Genomic DNA, 16,407 nt, shown 5'->3' on the forward strand with positions numbered 1-16,407 from the left:
GGGGGGGGGGGGGGGGTTTAATTAATCATATCGTTACTTTATAGAAATGTTTTAGGATTAGTATATATTCAAAACCTATAGAATCGATGAGAAAATTTAGTCCACTTCTATATTAAGTGAACAAATCATTCTATGAAAATATATTTTTCTTTTCTTTTTTTTTTTGTTTTGCGCACAGAAAATATGTTTTCCTAACCTTAGTTTATGTTCAATGCTTTGGTATTTATCAAATATGACAGTCGTCGGCGTATTTGATTTTCTCGTCCATAGATTTGACTCATTTTCAATTTTTCACGCATAAGGGATTCGCTGCATAATCACGTAAAAGACCACTCATCTCAAATTTGTTTGGCTAAACAAACAAAATGCAATAGAGAACCAAAACAAAATAGCAATTAATAAGGTGGCCTTTAAAAATACAAAGTAATTAGCCCCCTTAAAATCAGAAACTTTTGACCTTTTGAAGGAGGTCTATTTGATACTATATTACTTTAACGAAGTGATGTAGAAAACCTAATTTTTCTCTCTCTGGTAACGTAGAAAACCTAATTTTTCTCTCTCTGCTAACGTAGAAAACCTAATTTTTATAGATTACTCTTACAAAGTGATGTAGAAAAAGCTTAGTGGTTTTATCACTACTAAAGAGAAGTAGTGTGTTGTTAGTTTCTTAATGTCTTATTTATCTTATTAGGAATTAGTGAATTACCACAGGCTCTTATCCGAGCAATTAAGAGAAGACCATGTGGTAAACCTCTAGAAATATGTTAGGATGTAAAACAATATATTCAGATTCAAACATAGCACTGATATTAAGGAGCACATCACATGGTCTAAGAGAATTCCATCAGATTATAAAGTTATCTAAGACAATTACTTTTTCATAAGGGCTTATTTGTGGGGATAACCATACAAAAAAATTAGATTTGTAGTAAAAAGGTAGAAAGAGATAGGAGAGAAGGTGGAGTTTTGGTTATTTAGTGAATCATAGATTTTTTGTGTGGTCATTTGGCTTCATTTCCCTTTTCATAATATATTCATAAGACAACAAATATGGATTTTCATAGTCTAAGGGAGGATCCAAAAGGCGGGGTCTTGGTTTGTGGCCCTGAAGTAAATGGCTACTACCATCTCTTCAACCATATATTTAAACAACTAAACACGTTTATGCGTAATTAGAAAATAGCTGTGAAAGTTTACAATTCTAGAAAGATTTATATCACATGAGAAAACTTCCATCTTAAACCAACTACTGGAAATCGTCGTCATAGTCTTTTAAGTAACACATGAATAAAAGTGGGAAAATATTATTTCAAAACTATTACTAGTTTTGATCAAAAAAACAAAAAAAACTATTATTAGTATTACTTTAAAAGTTTAGCACTTAGTACATATTGTCATATTGATTTAAGCTTTTTGGTCTGAAGGATAAACGCATTACGTTTAAGGTGCTATTTGGAATTGAGTGGTACAAGAACTGGAGTGGTAACAATATAATATGTTTAATTAGTGGTGTGACCTAACGATAAAGGTTGCAACCTTGATAAATTTTCACTCGCGTAAAATGATATGTTAAGCTTTTGTGCTCCTAGCTTATTATTCAAACATCAAAGCTTGAAGTTCAAGATATAAAAAACAAAATCACAGAGAAATACTTTTGTGTAAAAGAAAACGATAAGGAAATCAAAACTATGTCAAGGGTCAAACATCAAAGCTTAACTTCTCTTTCAACTTCGGTCACAAAAACTTTTAGCATAAATGAATGTTCATTGTATAGAAACTATAAATAAAATCAAAGTCAAATGGAACTTCTTCAAAGAAAACACAACAGCAAAGCAAACTTCTTTACAAATAAATGTAAAGCAATCAGAGACTCGTCAGGGTTTCAGAAAGCAAACTTCTTTACAAATAAATGTATTTAACTTCCCCAGGACAATACAAGAATACAAAAAACATACCAAGCTCCATCAGAGCTCTTTATTACAGAACCAAATAATAAAGATCCCTACATCGGAGAGCAACCACCGAGAGAGAAATGGGAGAGCGTCCAATAATTTTTTTAGTTTCCCGATGATACATACTAAAGAACGATAGAACAAAACACACAGAAAATAAAGTACCTTGGGGGAAAATCTTGTGGGTTACATTTCTCATTCAGCTCTAGACTGGCCAGCTCTTGAGGAGAGGATGATTCCTACGATAAGCCCGTAAAGAGCAAGCGCTTCAGCGAAGATAAGGATAAGAATCATCCCGACAAAGAGCTTAGGCTGCTGAGCATTTGCCCTGGCAAAAGAATTACAAACGAACAAGTCAAACACCAATGTTACATACAAACACTCATGTGTGAAGTATTATAGGTTGCAGGATGAGGGAATAACAAACCTGACACCGGCATCACCGACAATCCCAATGGCCATACCAGCAGAAAGACCAGCAAGACCACAAGCAAGACCGGAGGAGAGGTGAGCGTATCCATCAAAGAGGTAGTAAGACTTGGCCTTGGGGTTAATCCCGGTACTGATGATAACAGCAATAATCAAACCGTAAATACCCAACACACCAGCCATAACAACGGGGACAATGGACTTCATCACGAGCTCGGGCCTCATGACTCCCATGGACGCCACACCAACACCACTCTTTGCGGTTCCATAAGCAGCTCCCATACCTATTAACATAATGTCAAAATATAAAACAATTCTCATAAGATCCCACAAGATTATCCTTAACTATAGTTTCCTTCCTATACTCAATTAAAGAACACAACAAAATTGAATCTCATCTCATCTCATCTCAGATTTACAACAGGTCAAACGCTAATCAAGATCCAATAGCTACTCGATGAAGCACACGCTGGGTTCCAAATTTCAAGGAATGCACAACAAAATCGAAATGAATCTCTTCGCAGATCTTCAGCTAGATAAGAATTCGGATCCAAGGTCAAATGCAAAACATATCTAACAAAATCACACATTCATATGTTTATGGATGCAGATCGAACCTAAAGATTCCAGGAAGACGATCACGAACAACGATGCAGATCAAAACAATGCGAGTAGGGAAAAAAAGGAATTACAGGAGAAGACGAGTGCGGCTGCAGCGCCGAGGAAGCCGAAGAAGGGAGCTGTTTCATCGCCGCTGAAGGTAGACATGTCGAAGCTTGCGATTTGGATCTGAGGATGAGATCAGGACGATGATTGAAATCTGGCGAGAGAGAGAGAGAGAGAGAGATGTGGAATTGGATATATCGCTCTGATTTTTTATTTATTATTGTTTTGTTTTTTTTCTCAGATGAGTGGAAGGGAACAACGTGCAGCTTGATCTTTCACAGAGAGACGACCACGTCACTCTGGGCCTGGGCCTGGGCCTGGGCCTGGGCCTGGGCCTAATTGTGATTCACTTAAACCCACTTTTAAATATCTCAACATTTTCCAATCCGGTTTACATTGCGTTTGGTTTAGTTTTGGTACGACTTTGAATTTCTTGAAAGAAATTCAAATCGGTCTAAAACTTCTACTAGCAGAACAAGAAAGACGCACATTACAGCAGAAGCAGAGACAATAATGGCTTATGACCACATTGTTACACTCTTTAATCCAAAAATGCAATAAGATTAACATTTCGTTTGAGAGATGCGAGTCACGTACCAAATAAACTTTCAGGATCCATACTGAGGAAGGAGCCATGTGAGCTAAACTGTCATTGGTACTCACTCATCTTCTTTGATTCTCAGTTCCGTGCCATCAACATCTTCCTTATACTCTTGTCTAAACTTCACACAAAATATGAACTCTGTTACATGATCTCTCCTAGATGAGTTGAACATATTATGACTGAAACCGAGTGTTAACAGAGTAATATGCACTCGTGTTTGGTGCTAAAACTTGCTTCAGACCATTTACTTTACATAGATGATGTCGTCGTCGGGGTCATCCTCTCCCCAATCTTGATCATCCTCTGGTGAATCAGATGTTTCTGACCCTCCTTCGCTTCCTTTCTCAGCTTTGATTTTGTCTAGTATTGCTATCACCTGAAACAATCTCCAACTTCAGTCTCTTGTGATGGTTATTAAACGAATATTAGACAAAACATGAGACAGTTGCTTGACTGACTAGTAACTACATGTTTCTAATACAGCATTGAAGATTTTTTTTTCAAAGAAAGACATCAATGATCAACTAGGCAATGACTATGTATGCTATACGATGTTCTACATAAGAGATCAAGCTATAGATTTGAATCGGCTTTCTATAAACATAAAACAAAAAATATATATATCAGAAGGCTTACCCTGCTTCCTCTCTCCATGGATTCATCCTCAATAAATCTGACCTCAGGCGTTAATCTCAACTTCATTCTCTTCCCGAGCTCACTCCTAACGTACTTAGCTTTAGATTTCAACCCCGCAATTGCAACATCTTTCCCTCTATCATCTCCAAACACGGATACATATACTTTCACAATCTACAAACCCAAAAACAAACCATTTCATCCTTTAACATCTCTCTAAGTAACATCCCACATGCACAACTTGCAACAACAAACCGTGACCATGAATCACAAACACACATCATATGAATCTGCTTATGTCAACAACTAATTGGTCCGTAATCAAAAGGGCATAAAGTTCTGGAATCAAATATTTCGAAAGACGCTAACTTTCTACCTCACCCACATGAATTATATTATTACCTGCAAATCATTGGAGACCTCGACATCGCTGATAGTGGTGAGAGAAGAGAGGTAGCGGTCGGCTCCAAGTGCAGCTTCGGGCAGCACGGCGTGTTGCAACACAGTGTCTGTTAGAAGCATGTCTGAGAGCTCCCTCATTATCTGTTTAGCCACCATCTTAACTCGTCTGGGGTTCGCCATACACTTTACGCTCCTCCGGCGCACTGAGAGGTTCGTACGGAGGTTAACCGGAGCCATTGATTGCGGGAAGTGGAAAGCCTGCGTCTTGGAATAGACGGCGGAGATTGGCGGGTGGAGAGGGAAGAGTAAGTGAGATTGGTGGGCGTGGAGCACGTTAGTCATCGCCACAGTGATTCCTCTGTTCTTGAGGGTAAAGAAGAAAGTACCTAAACAAAGAACACTATCCAGTATAGGGTATAGTTGTAATTTACAACAATTGACGTGGAAGAGTTTCATCCACATAAACCGAATATAACCGAAATTAAACCGAACCGAATTTAAACCAGATTGTTGAATATATTTAAGCAAAAGACCTTTGAAAGATGTATCAGACAATTACAACTCCTTGTCAATCCCAGACTCACAATAATAATGCAGCAATAAGGTCAAAAAATTCAACAAGATTTTCGTCATCATACACTCCATTAGTACCCAAAATTATATCACATGCGCATCGAACCCAACCACCTTCAATATTGTTAATCCCACCAACAAGACCATCATCAATAAACTATCCTCCTCTTCTCTTTACTTTATCCTCTTTACTTTATCCTTTGTGGGCTTCACAGGATAATACCGGTGAAGCACGCATAGTAGAAGCTTCTAGAATCAATTCCCAAATGTTTTTTTTTTCAGCATCCAATGTAATCCCTAACGTCATCAACACTCATCATATTCGATATCAGTTCCTCAGAGCTCGGCGTGTCCATGCCGTAGTCGTGAGTAATAATGACAGCCTGCTTTTCAACTTTTAATGAGCTAATAAACTTATAAAACAGTTAATAAGAGATCTTTCGAAAGATATATAACATGCATGAATCAGATATCTGAAAAATTGGGTTGCTTATCTAATCATTCAAATTTTTTGATTTAATATAATGCAGAGTTTATCAAACAAAATTGTTTCAAAGGAGATCATTGCGATCATGATTCAAACAATGCAAAATTGAATAAATCAAAATTAGAACTTTGTAAACTGAATTTGTCTGAAAAACAAGCTTGATGATGTTGATCTCGAATGTAGTAAGCGTTTGGTTTTTGTGATTTGAAATAGCATTAATTTAGTTTCAATAATGTGAATAGTCATACATAAGTATGAAGATGGACTTTCAGAGCCTGTGATTAGTCATACTTTAATTTGCATGAAATAGTAAAGATTTTACATCATGAGGAAGGAAACACTTTAAGAAAAAAGAAAAATAATATGAAAGCTTAGGTTATAAAGAAATTTTCAATCTTTCATCTAAGACTTGTTTTATTGTTGCTAGGTTTATATTTTAGAGTATATACAATTGTTAAGTGTTTTAGATGATTTCCGCAACCAATTTTTCTAAAGCATCATTTTTCTTTCAATCATGCTATATCAAAAGAAACTAAACTACATTTATTTATTTTTCTTATTTTTGCTTGTAAAATTCAAGATATTTAAAACATTTACATTTTGACTTTAGAAGATATATGATTAAATCATTAAATTTTATCAAATCTCCAATAAAATTCTACATAAAAATAAAATAATCAGTCATAATAAAAGAATATAAAATTTAAATATTTACAACGTAATTTACAATAAACATCTAAATCTACAACTCTTTTCACTTAATACATTAGTTTGACAGAAAAGCATATGACAATTAGAGTTTGATTATGTTTTCTTTGTATAGTGTGACTAATTTCATTCTACAATTAAAATATCTAATGATATAGATTAGAAAGAAAGACTAAGTTTTTAATTTAGATGTTTTTTTTGATCAAAAGATACTTATTTATTTCTTATGTCTATTATCAATAATATATTCATGTTTCTGGATCTTAAATGAGTAAACAATTAAATTTCGAATATGTTATTGGCTTATAGATTTTTTTATTGGTTATATAAATCAGATGTTTTTGTTTATTATAGTTAGAAATATCCATTGAAATCAATTCATAGTCTTATCTTCAAAATACAATAATTGTACATACAAATGATTGCAAACATAAAATTAAATATACTAATATTTTATGAAGTTCTACCATGCTTAGTGAAAAGCCTAAAACTAGGCCGAGAAAAACAAAATCTTAAAAAATTAATGTAGAATATGTACTTTAATTTGGGAAAATACACTAAAGCCATAATTATGATATGGACATTTCAAATTCTTTCCACCAATGAAATCATCTAACTCAAACTAAAAGTCAATCTTTACATTAGGAATGAGTTTTTTTATGACCAAACTAAGTTCATATTTCATAACCTATCAAAAGTAAAACACCCTTTGCTATATGTAGATCATTTGTTGAATATTAAGCATCATCATAAGTTATAATTATCATAAGGACACCTCCACCATAGCCAAAATATTATTAAAATACATATATTTGTATGTATATATTTATATTAGTATTTAATTGTGGTTTCTAAAAACTACGGAAAACCCAACCAAAAGTATCTAATTATGTTTTTTAAAGAAAAAATGGTCATGAAACTCTTTACGAAAGAATATCATAGAATTTTGATATAAAATGGAATTGTATTTCAATGTGAATCTCTTTCACTTTTCGTTTAATAGATAGACCCTTCAATATTTATTTTATTTTGTTGATATTTTTTATATTTTAAAGCACAAGTCAATTGGCAATTTTGGAAGTGATACGTGTCACCAAAATTTGTAAACAATTTTGTTTTATCTGTTCTTACAAAAGCAAACAGTTGAACAAAAATGAATTACGACAGCTATTATTTCCCATGAACAAAAATGGAAGTGACATGACCACTACCTCAACTCATCTTGAAATTATATAAATAACTACAACTGTTCTCTTGAAATCATCATCAACGATAATTTTACTTTTTATTATGTGTAAAAAAACAGCAAACATAGGCATACGATTTTCTGGGTTTGACCTATAAAGATGTCAAAGTAAAGAAATTTTATGCTCCTGAGTAAGTATTGCTTTCTATTGAATTGTGATTTTGTTTAAGATTTCAATTGACTCTTCCCAAATTTGCATATAAGATTGGTGACGATCATGATCCCACTGCTTCCCGAATCCATACATTTTTTGCAAATCATGTTTTTAACATGTGTTCTCTTCTTACTTTACGTATTGTTTATTGTTTTATTGTGAATTTGGTTTGGTTAATATGTTTAATTGGAGAAAATAATAATATTGTGTTTAATTGCTAACATATAATTTTTGAAAATGTGTATGCTTTTGCTTTTTTTAAATAGGTAAAACTATTTAATCATTTTGATAAATATTTTCATATTTTATAAATATCTTAATATTTTTATAGATATTTTATTCAATCATAATAAATAAATGTATATTATATTTTAAGAAAAATGTATATTTTACATCACTCATATCTTTAGAAATTTCAATATATATTTTTATTGATATTTGTATCAAGAAAATTAATGTGGTTCTGAATAGGAGGGACCATAATACTAGTGAGTATTATAATACAATACTAGGGTTATGGTACAATTGTAGAGTAACACTAGTTCATAATCCCGATTTTCTAAAGTGTTGACGCTTATTAAGAATTCAATAAATGTTTATAATTTATTTTTTTTTACTTTATTATACATTTTCCAATAACTTTTCATCAATAAAATTTAATCAATTCAAATATTTTCATTTAATGTTTATTAAAAGTATAAAAAAGTACCGTAAACATATAGAAAATCTATCTTTGTGGAATAAGTAAAAAATCTAAAACATCTTACTTCCGGAGACGGAGGGAGTATAATATTTTGTAGTCTTTTTAGTTTTTTCTTTGGCTCAAGTTTTTCTCGTAATTTGTGCTTCACTAAATGATGTACAAATAAAGAGACTAGGGAATGCGTGATAAAATCTGGTATCAATTTCTAAAAGTTAATGACTATTCGAAACTAAACATCTATTAAAGCGAGTCAATCTTGCATTAATTTTTAATTATACAGCAGTTATACTAATGATTTAATATTGGGGCATAGGAGTTCTAACCTTTTCGAACAATTCAATACATGTTTAATTACAGCTTTAATTAATTGTACGGAATAGGGAAAAGCCATCGAAAAAATCATTTAATTGCCTATGCAGTCCAAATAAATAAGGCTTACTTTAAGAATAGTTAAAGGACGCCACATTTGGATACAACTCATATTTCTTTAAGTTTTCTTTGATACAAAGAAGATACTATACCCCAAAGAAGATATAGGAAGAGCCTACTAGATAGATGATCTTCTAACCTTTAAGGGTTGGAAAAATAAGCCGTCTTAAATTAACCAAAATAAAACTGAAGAATCCGTTAAATTTCGAGAGTGTTGTGAACTTTTCTGTTTTTATGTTCAAAATTTTTATATGCAAACTCTTCTACGTCTTTATGTTCAATTTTTTCAGCCACACCGTTTGTTACATATTATATCTCCTAACACTTAGACGGTGTCGGCTGACGTTAACAATGATCAAAATTTGGAATTTCCCCCATTTTTAATGTAGATTAGTGTTGAAATTTTCTAGCACAATTGGTATTTATCATCAGTGATTAAAACTGTACTTGTAGAATATTTATGATAGAGCTAGTAGAGTGTTCACGGTGATATAAACATTGTGTACAGTGAGTAAGGTGGAAAATGTAATTGTGTGGTTAGGAATCTCTTATATAACCTCTAGTGACCGCCTAGGCGCCTAGTCACTTTTTGAACATTATTCTTTTTTTTTGATCAACCGATTGAATAATAATTAGAAAAGCGTTTATGGCCTAAGATCCAAGTACAAGGATAAAGAGACTTTCGCTAATGAATCTGCAGATCCATTAAGAGCCCAAGAAATGTAAACAAAAAGACAAAATGCGAAGGGTTATGTCGGAGGAGAAGCCAGAGAGTCGAGGTCCGAGAGAACTCCAAAGAGGTCCGAAGATCTTCTTCCCGTGGTGATTGCTCTAACGAGCGCTTGAGAGTCCGTTCTAAAACAGATTTTGGTGAGCTTTGAACATTGTTCTATTTAGATGTTTTCTCGAATTAGAACTATCATTATTAACACATGTACCAACTTCTTTTAAGAACATTGGTGGCCTAATTTTCATTACAAACACCATTAAACACGACTGTTGACAAGTATATGCTGAAGTTATCGAGCAGAATGGATCTTATTGTTTTAAAATTTTCAATCCTTAGTATTTGAAACCAGTTTCTCAAACGAATGTAGAAAAAATCTTGTATGGTTCCGTACACGATAATGTATCCCACATTCTCTGACAAAACCATGTTCAAGCATGCACTTTCAAAAGGTTGTGTATCATTCATACGATTTGACTTATAATCTTTTTTTAGAGCCCTAATTATCTATGTATCACATGAAAATTTAGCCTCAGACTATATTTTTAATAATGTTTATAACAAATTGTAGTCAAAAGTTAAACATCTTTATTTCTGTTTAATGTTAAAAATGTTGAAGCCTCTGAAAAATAGTACAAATTAAGTTGCACAAGAATCAATAAAAAAATTTAGGGAATCGTTAAACAAATAGAGGAATACTTTTTCTTGCATTAATCAACTTCTCTCACAAAATCAAGATCTGCGAGGAAAACATTACAAGCTTTTTAATTTACAAATCCAATTAAACTCATGGAATCTATATCTCATTCAGGTTTCTTTCTTGTTAGACGAGTAAACCAGCTCGTAAAAACCCTAGATAGGCTTAAAAATAGAAGAAGAAAAAACTTAAAAAGAGAGAAGAGATGCTATTTCTCGTAAGGAAGCTTCTGCTTCGTCAACCATCTTCTTCTGCATCTTCTTCAAATGGTTTACTTAAAATTTCATCGGATCATTGAGGTAAGGTTCTGGAAGACAAGTTCATCACAAGGAATGGTGAGACCCATATCGTGGTCAAATCCAAACTCTTCCTCAGCTCGTCTTAAGAGAGATTGGAACTCAGGGTGAGTCAAGAAGGAGACTGGGACAATGTATCTGCTTCTGTTATCTCCGACATAGACAGGAAAGTGCCCCTTTGGTACGTCTAGTGGGAGGAAATCTTCATCGTATTCTCCTCCATTCTTCTTTCCCAAGCTCGAGCATCTCTTTAGAATCTTCTTCAGCATTGCCGTCTGAGTTACTTTTGAAGATTTCTTCATTATGGCCATTTGTCTTTGGGTTATTGAGAGAGAAAAGCTTTTTGTTGTGTTTGAAAGGATAGAGAGAGTTGGGAAGGAGATGGGTGGTTATTGAGGAGTTGAGGTGCATATATTTATAAATAAAGATTTTGTATATGTATGTGGCTGTACATACTCTTGTGTGTGTGGAGAGAGAATGATATGAAGACATGTGCATATGTTTAGAAGGAGAAGGTGGGAGCCAAAATGGCAAAGCCAGCTGTGGATTTAATTTCATTGTTGGTCCTCTTTGTGACATTGTGGCCCCTTCTGATCTCCTGGTCCTTACCAAGATACACCATATATATACATACTATATATCCTTATATATATTTCCTATCTCCCTTTTCTTTGCTTAAATATTCACTTCAAACACGTATGTATGACTACCTGAATTAATTAATCGGAAACAAAAAGAGAAATATTTTTTCTCAATACTCTAAGCTATGCCTATACGTGATACCCACCCTACTCCAACCTTCTAAATCAGTTAGTTTCATCTAGAGAGGGAATATATCTATACACTAGCTAAACTGAATCGTTTCACTATATATAATAATGGCCAAATTTATTATAGTTTATCCCTGTTGATCATTAGTAATAAACATTAAAATTCTGCATCACCTTTCTAATTATATTAACATACCAATAACTAAAAAAATAGTATAAATTATGACAACTTGACAATTTTTAATAAGAAGTTTGGTTTCTTTGGACCATAATTTTGATTCGGAGATATACAATGTGTAATGTTAGTTGCAGACTTGCAATGTCCAATGTAACTCTAATTTGCGCTTACTACATCTTCCAATGGCTAAGTGACTACCATCCCTGTTAATTTTATTATTTTGAAATATTTGATATATCTATATGTAATATTTAAGGAGGATGATAGACAGGCTGCAGGCATATAATATCAAATTTGCTCTGGGGAAGGCAAAAGAGTCGGAGAAGGTTGTTCTTGGGAATAAACATACGTATAAAGTTAGAAAACATATTCACTAAAAGAACCATAAAAGTATTCATAATCCATATTACATAAAAATATTTCACATGTACTAATGTAATGTAATATATCCCTCAAAAAAATATTAATGTGATATGTATGATATGAAAACATGTTATCATGTGCTACATGATACAACTTGCAAAATGTCAATGTAACCGATTATATTGTTGGCACTTATGATGATTTTTCACTCTTTATCAAAATATGATATACTAACTTTTTTTGTTTTGATAGAAATAAACTAAGAAGTTAGAAGTAATTTAAACGGTTACAGACTGTTAACTATATACTTGTTAAACAATTAATTAGAAACTGCTATAGTTGCTAGATAAACCACCTTATGTATACGAATACAATGTACATATTACTGACTACCCAAGTGTATACACATTTTACATTAGCCAATATTCTGGGCTGATTCTTAAAGAGAATAATATAAAAGACAAAAGATTCTCCTACCAAAAGTAAAATTTTGCGTTAGATTATGTAGTTCTGAATAAATAGAAATATTTGATAAAAAATAATAAATAGAATATATGTATCATCGAAGGCTAAAAATGTGAATGGCAGAAGAAAATGCACACCTATCTTCTCTTTCTCTTGAGAGGTGTCATCGATGAGCGTAACTCACGGACTTTGAAATGAGTAATGTACTGAAGAGTACAAAGCAGAAGAGTTTTTGGAGTTTTGTTAAATGTGATTCGAGAGAGTGTGCCTGTGACACTTTCAAACAAATTTCTTTTTCCTTTTATTTGCAGACACCCATGTGCATGCCTCTTTCATTGTAGTATATTTATTTTACTTTTCTTTTATTCTTTTTAATAATTGATTTTTTTTTCTTTTTTTAATTAAATTTCTGTTTTTTTTTTGTCAAAAATTAAATTTCTGTTTTTCTGATCGTTTTTCTGATCGTTTTTCTTTTCCAACTATAGATTGCAGCTAATCCCTAGCCTTCCACCTTTTTCCGTTTCCTTTTTTTATAAATAAAATCTTTTAGAATACTCTGAAAAATGTGTCTTGGTATTTACAAACGAAAAAAGGAAAACTGTTTAGGACACACAAAAGATGAACGTAGGTCTCCCTTGAAGTTAGTTCACTTCAGAGCTTGATGTTGGAATTGCATCTCAAGTACAATTATGCCGACGTTGTCTAAACGGAAATATATATTTTTTTGTTGCAAAAGGAACTTAATTTGGGTGGGGGTTCATTCACTGGTTAATGGTGGACTGTCTTCTTGTGGATGTTTTTCTAAATTCAACTGATTCGATTTGGATCCTAGTTCCGATTATTAGAAATCGGTTAAACCGGTAAGAAAATTATGCATGCATGTTTATAGTACTTACTTTTGAATATGAGTGTCGATCTTAAATCACTTCAAAATTTTTTTCTGAAACTTCAACTTTAAGTGTTAAGAGATAATATGCGAGGCATTTCAAAGAATCACTTCAAATTTTGATCCAAGCAAGAACTATATATATATATTTATATACACCTTGAGTTCAACATTCAAGAATAAATAGTGAGACTTCCTAATTAGAAAACGGATATAAGTCTAAAATATATCAAATACTCGTAAGCATAACCGTAGGTCGTTCAGTAGGAGAACCTTTCATTGGATTTTTCACATAGTCAACGAGAGATTTAGGTTCCACCAAAAACAATAATAAATAAATGCTATGATATCGAAACAAAAGGTAGTAAATATAGAAGATAATCTAAATTCTTCAGTCATTTTTGACAGAGTTATTCTTGGGTTCACGGGAACCAATAGTGTTTGAGTATTTGATATTTGATATTTTTTTTAAAAAAAAACAAAATTAAATTTCTAAATTAGATTATATTTTTAAAATAAAAAATAAAAAATAAAAATACATAAAAATAGTAATAGTTAAAAAAAAAAAAAATTAATATTGTTAAGCCGTCAGCGAAATAAATTAGATTATATTTTTAAAATAAAAAATAAAAATACATAAAAATAGTAATAGTTAAAAAAAATAAATAAATTAATATTGTTAAGCCGTCAGCGAAATACTAAACCCTATACCCTAAACAATAAACCCTAAACCTTTGGATAAACCTTAAACTTTTAGATAAACCCTAAACCTTTGGTTAAATCTTAAACTCTAAACCATACATTAAAACTAAATCTTAATAACACTGAACCCTAAATCCTAATCATTAAACCCTAAACCCTTGGATAAACTCTGAACCCTTGGATAAATCATAAACTCTAAATCAAAAACATTAAAAATTAAACCCTAGAGTTTATGATTTATCCAAAGGTTAAGAGTTTACCCAAGGGTTTAGGGTTTAGTGTTATTAAAATTTAGTTTTTAATGTATGATTTAGGGTTTAAGATTTTCCAACGGTTTAGGGTTTATCCAAAGTTTAAGGTTTAAAATTTAGGATTTAGAGTTTAAGATTTAGGGTATAGGGTTTAGTATTTTGCTGACGGCTTAACAATATTAATTTATTTATTTTTTGTAACTATTACTATTTTTATGTATTTTTTATTTTTTTATTTTTAAAATATAATCTAATTTGGAAATTCAATTTTGTTAGCATTTTTAAAAGATATCAAGTATCAAATACTCAAATACTATTGGTTGGTGAACCTACAGAACCCAAAAATAACTCTTTTTAACAATAAGCTAAACTGTTTTGTTTCGTTTGAAAAACAAATGAGTAGTTGGACATTATGTTTCAAGTTTCAACCTATTTTCGACGAGAGACTTTTTCAACCTAAAATTTACCATTTATTTACAAGGAAATGCCACTGAAAACCTAACTAATCTTAAATACTAGCATTAATTGTAATTTGTCATTTAAAATAATCATAAATATGATCTTAATTTACATACATAATTTTCTATTTGTGTATTAATGAAATTGGAACATAACCCATATTAACGTACAATACCAAAATCAATCTAGTTGTCCGATGTCTAATACTTATGTTATAATTCTAAACAAAAATCATTTTATAATGGGTTGTTATGTAACAATCGATTTACTTAAAAAAAAAAAACTTTTATCAGTATTCAATAAGAAACGAGACAATCAATTTAATTAAACTGTAATAATTGTATATATATATATATATATATATATAAATTATAAATTAATATTCATATTTGAACTAACATAATCCAATCAATATTCTTGAATTATTCCAAAATTATTATTTTAACTAATTCAAAAAATAGTTTCCATATTTCTTTTAGTTTTCGTATTTCTCTCTTGCAATCTTAACAATTAATAGGATGATTAGCATATATATGCAATCAATTTGATTTATTTTAAAACATAATATTACATTATACTTACAAAAAATAAATTTTATATAGTAACAACAAAAAAACATTCAATACAAATAATAATCTAATGATAATATAGCGTTATTTAATGGGTGTTCATTCCGAATTTCGGTTCGGTTTGGGTTTTTGGTATTTCATTTAAAAAAAAATATCTACCATGTTAAAAAATATTTACTTTGTTTTGTTTCTATTTATATACCATCCGTTTTCAGTTTATTTGATTTTATATCCAAACCCATAAATATATTTATTTTTATACTACTTTTTGATGTTATATGATTATATATCGGCTTTACAAAAAATAAATATTTTCAGTTTTTAATTAGAATATTTTCTGTTTTATTTTACTGTTTAAAATAATTAGTAAACATACTAATTTACTAACAATAATAATTTCCATAAAATAAATATAAGAAAATTAGTAATACCATAATATTATTAAATAAATAAATAGTAGCACACATATTTGTCTAAGAAAAATTTAAGAATATGTTTTATTTAATTTAATAAAAAGGAAAAATAACTATTAAATTAAAAAAATTAAATTAGTAAAATTAACATTTTAAATATGAAAATCATATCAATAATTATATATTTTTTCTTTATTTTTTGTCATCCAATCATTATGTTATATAATCTAAATATAACTATAATACTATATTTTAATTAATCGGTTTATATACCAAACCATATTCATATACCGCAGTTTATTAAAAATAATATTCATTCGGTATATTCAGTACTACCAAATCCAAACTACTTTCTCTATTTCAGTTTGATTTTAATTGGTTCGGTTTTGCCGGATTGAACACCCCTAACTATTATGGACAACAAAGATATATATACATATATATATAAGTTAAATAAATATCTGCACACGGATGTACATGTGAAAATCTAGTTAAATATTTAAAATTCCTGTAGTTTAAAGGCAATGTCAGAATCTGTGCTAGGTGGTTATAATTATATAGTAAGCTGGTTAAGGGAAATCCTGACTGTACATAGTTTAATCACACGAGAGTACTTTGGCGTATTTTTTTTTAATTAATTCG

The 16,407-nt window shown here is 31.0% G+C and overlaps 3 protein-coding genes across 3 annotated transcripts; all 3 read right to left on the reverse strand.

Annotated features, from left to right (window-relative positions):
- Positions 1–1,878: 1,878 nt before the first annotated feature.
- LOC106301487 (V-type proton ATPase subunit c1) lies at positions 1,879–3,286 on the reverse strand. The gene is made up of 3 exons (XM_013737890.1): positions 3,074–3,286; positions 2,380–2,665; positions 1,879–2,280 (listed from the first exon to the last, which is right to left on the reverse strand). The coding sequence occupies exons 1-3, from the start codon at positions 3,147–3,149 to the stop codon at positions 2,148–2,150; spliced, it is 495 nt and encodes a 164-aa protein (XP_013593344.1). The 5' UTR covers positions 3,150–3,286; the 3' UTR covers positions 1,879–2,147.
- Positions 3,287–3,494: 208 nt separating this feature from the next.
- LOC106302123 (probable ribosome-binding factor A, chloroplastic) lies at positions 3,495–5,073 on the reverse strand. The gene is made up of 3 exons (XM_013738643.1): positions 4,690–5,073; positions 4,288–4,461; positions 3,495–4,027 (listed from the first exon to the last, which is right to left on the reverse strand). Exons 1-3 carry the CDS (start codon positions 5,029–5,031, stop codon positions 3,896–3,898), a joined length of 648 nt encoding a protein of 215 aa, XP_013594097.1. The 5' UTR covers positions 5,032–5,073; the 3' UTR covers positions 3,495–3,895.
- A 5,331-nt stretch (positions 5,074–10,404) lies between these two features.
- Positions 10,405–11,114, reverse strand: LOC106304136 (auxin-induced protein 15A-like). The gene has a single exon (XM_013740536.1). It carries the CDS (start codon positions 11,018–11,020, stop codon positions 10,697–10,699), a length of 324 nt encoding a protein of 107 aa, XP_013595990.1. The 5' UTR covers positions 11,021–11,114; the 3' UTR covers positions 10,405–10,696.
- Positions 11,115–16,407: the final 5,293 nt, after the last annotated feature.

This window comes from Brassica oleracea, chromosome C7, assembly GCF_000695525.1.
Source record: "Brassica oleracea var. oleracea cultivar TO1000 chromosome C7, BOL, whole genome shotgun sequence".
In the NCBI taxonomy this organism is placed as follows: Eukaryota; Viridiplantae; Streptophyta; class Magnoliopsida; order Brassicales; family Brassicaceae; genus Brassica; species Brassica oleracea.

Coding starts and splice junctions, on each gene's coding strand:
- LOC106304136 (XM_013740536.1), bottom strand. CDS start 11,020: ATGGCCATAATGAAGAAATCTTCAAAAGTAACTCAGACGGCAATGCTG.
- LOC106301487 (XM_013737890.1), bottom strand. CDS start 3,149: ATGTCTACCTTCAGCGGCGATGAAACAGCTCCCTTCTTCGGCTTCCTC. Junction 2,666..3,073: donor AGCCGCACTCGTCTTCTCCT/GTAATTCCTTTT, acceptor TTATGTTAATAG/GTATGGGAGCTGCTTATGGA. Junction 2,281..2,379: donor GTCGGTGATGCCGGTGTCAG/GTTTGTTATTCC, acceptor TTCTTTTGCCAG/GGCAAATGCTCAGCAGCCTA.
- LOC106302123 (XM_013738643.1), bottom strand. CDS start 5,031: ATGACTAACGTGCTCCACGCCCACCAATCTCACTTACTCTTCCCTCTC. Junction 4,462..4,689: donor AGGTCTCCAATGATTTGCAG/GTAATAATATAA, acceptor TTGGGTTTGTAG/ATTGTGAAAGTATATGTATC. Junction 4,028..4,287: donor CCATGGAGAGAGGAAGCAGG/GTAAGCCTTCTG, acceptor AGATTGTTTCAG/GTGATAGCAATACTAGACAA.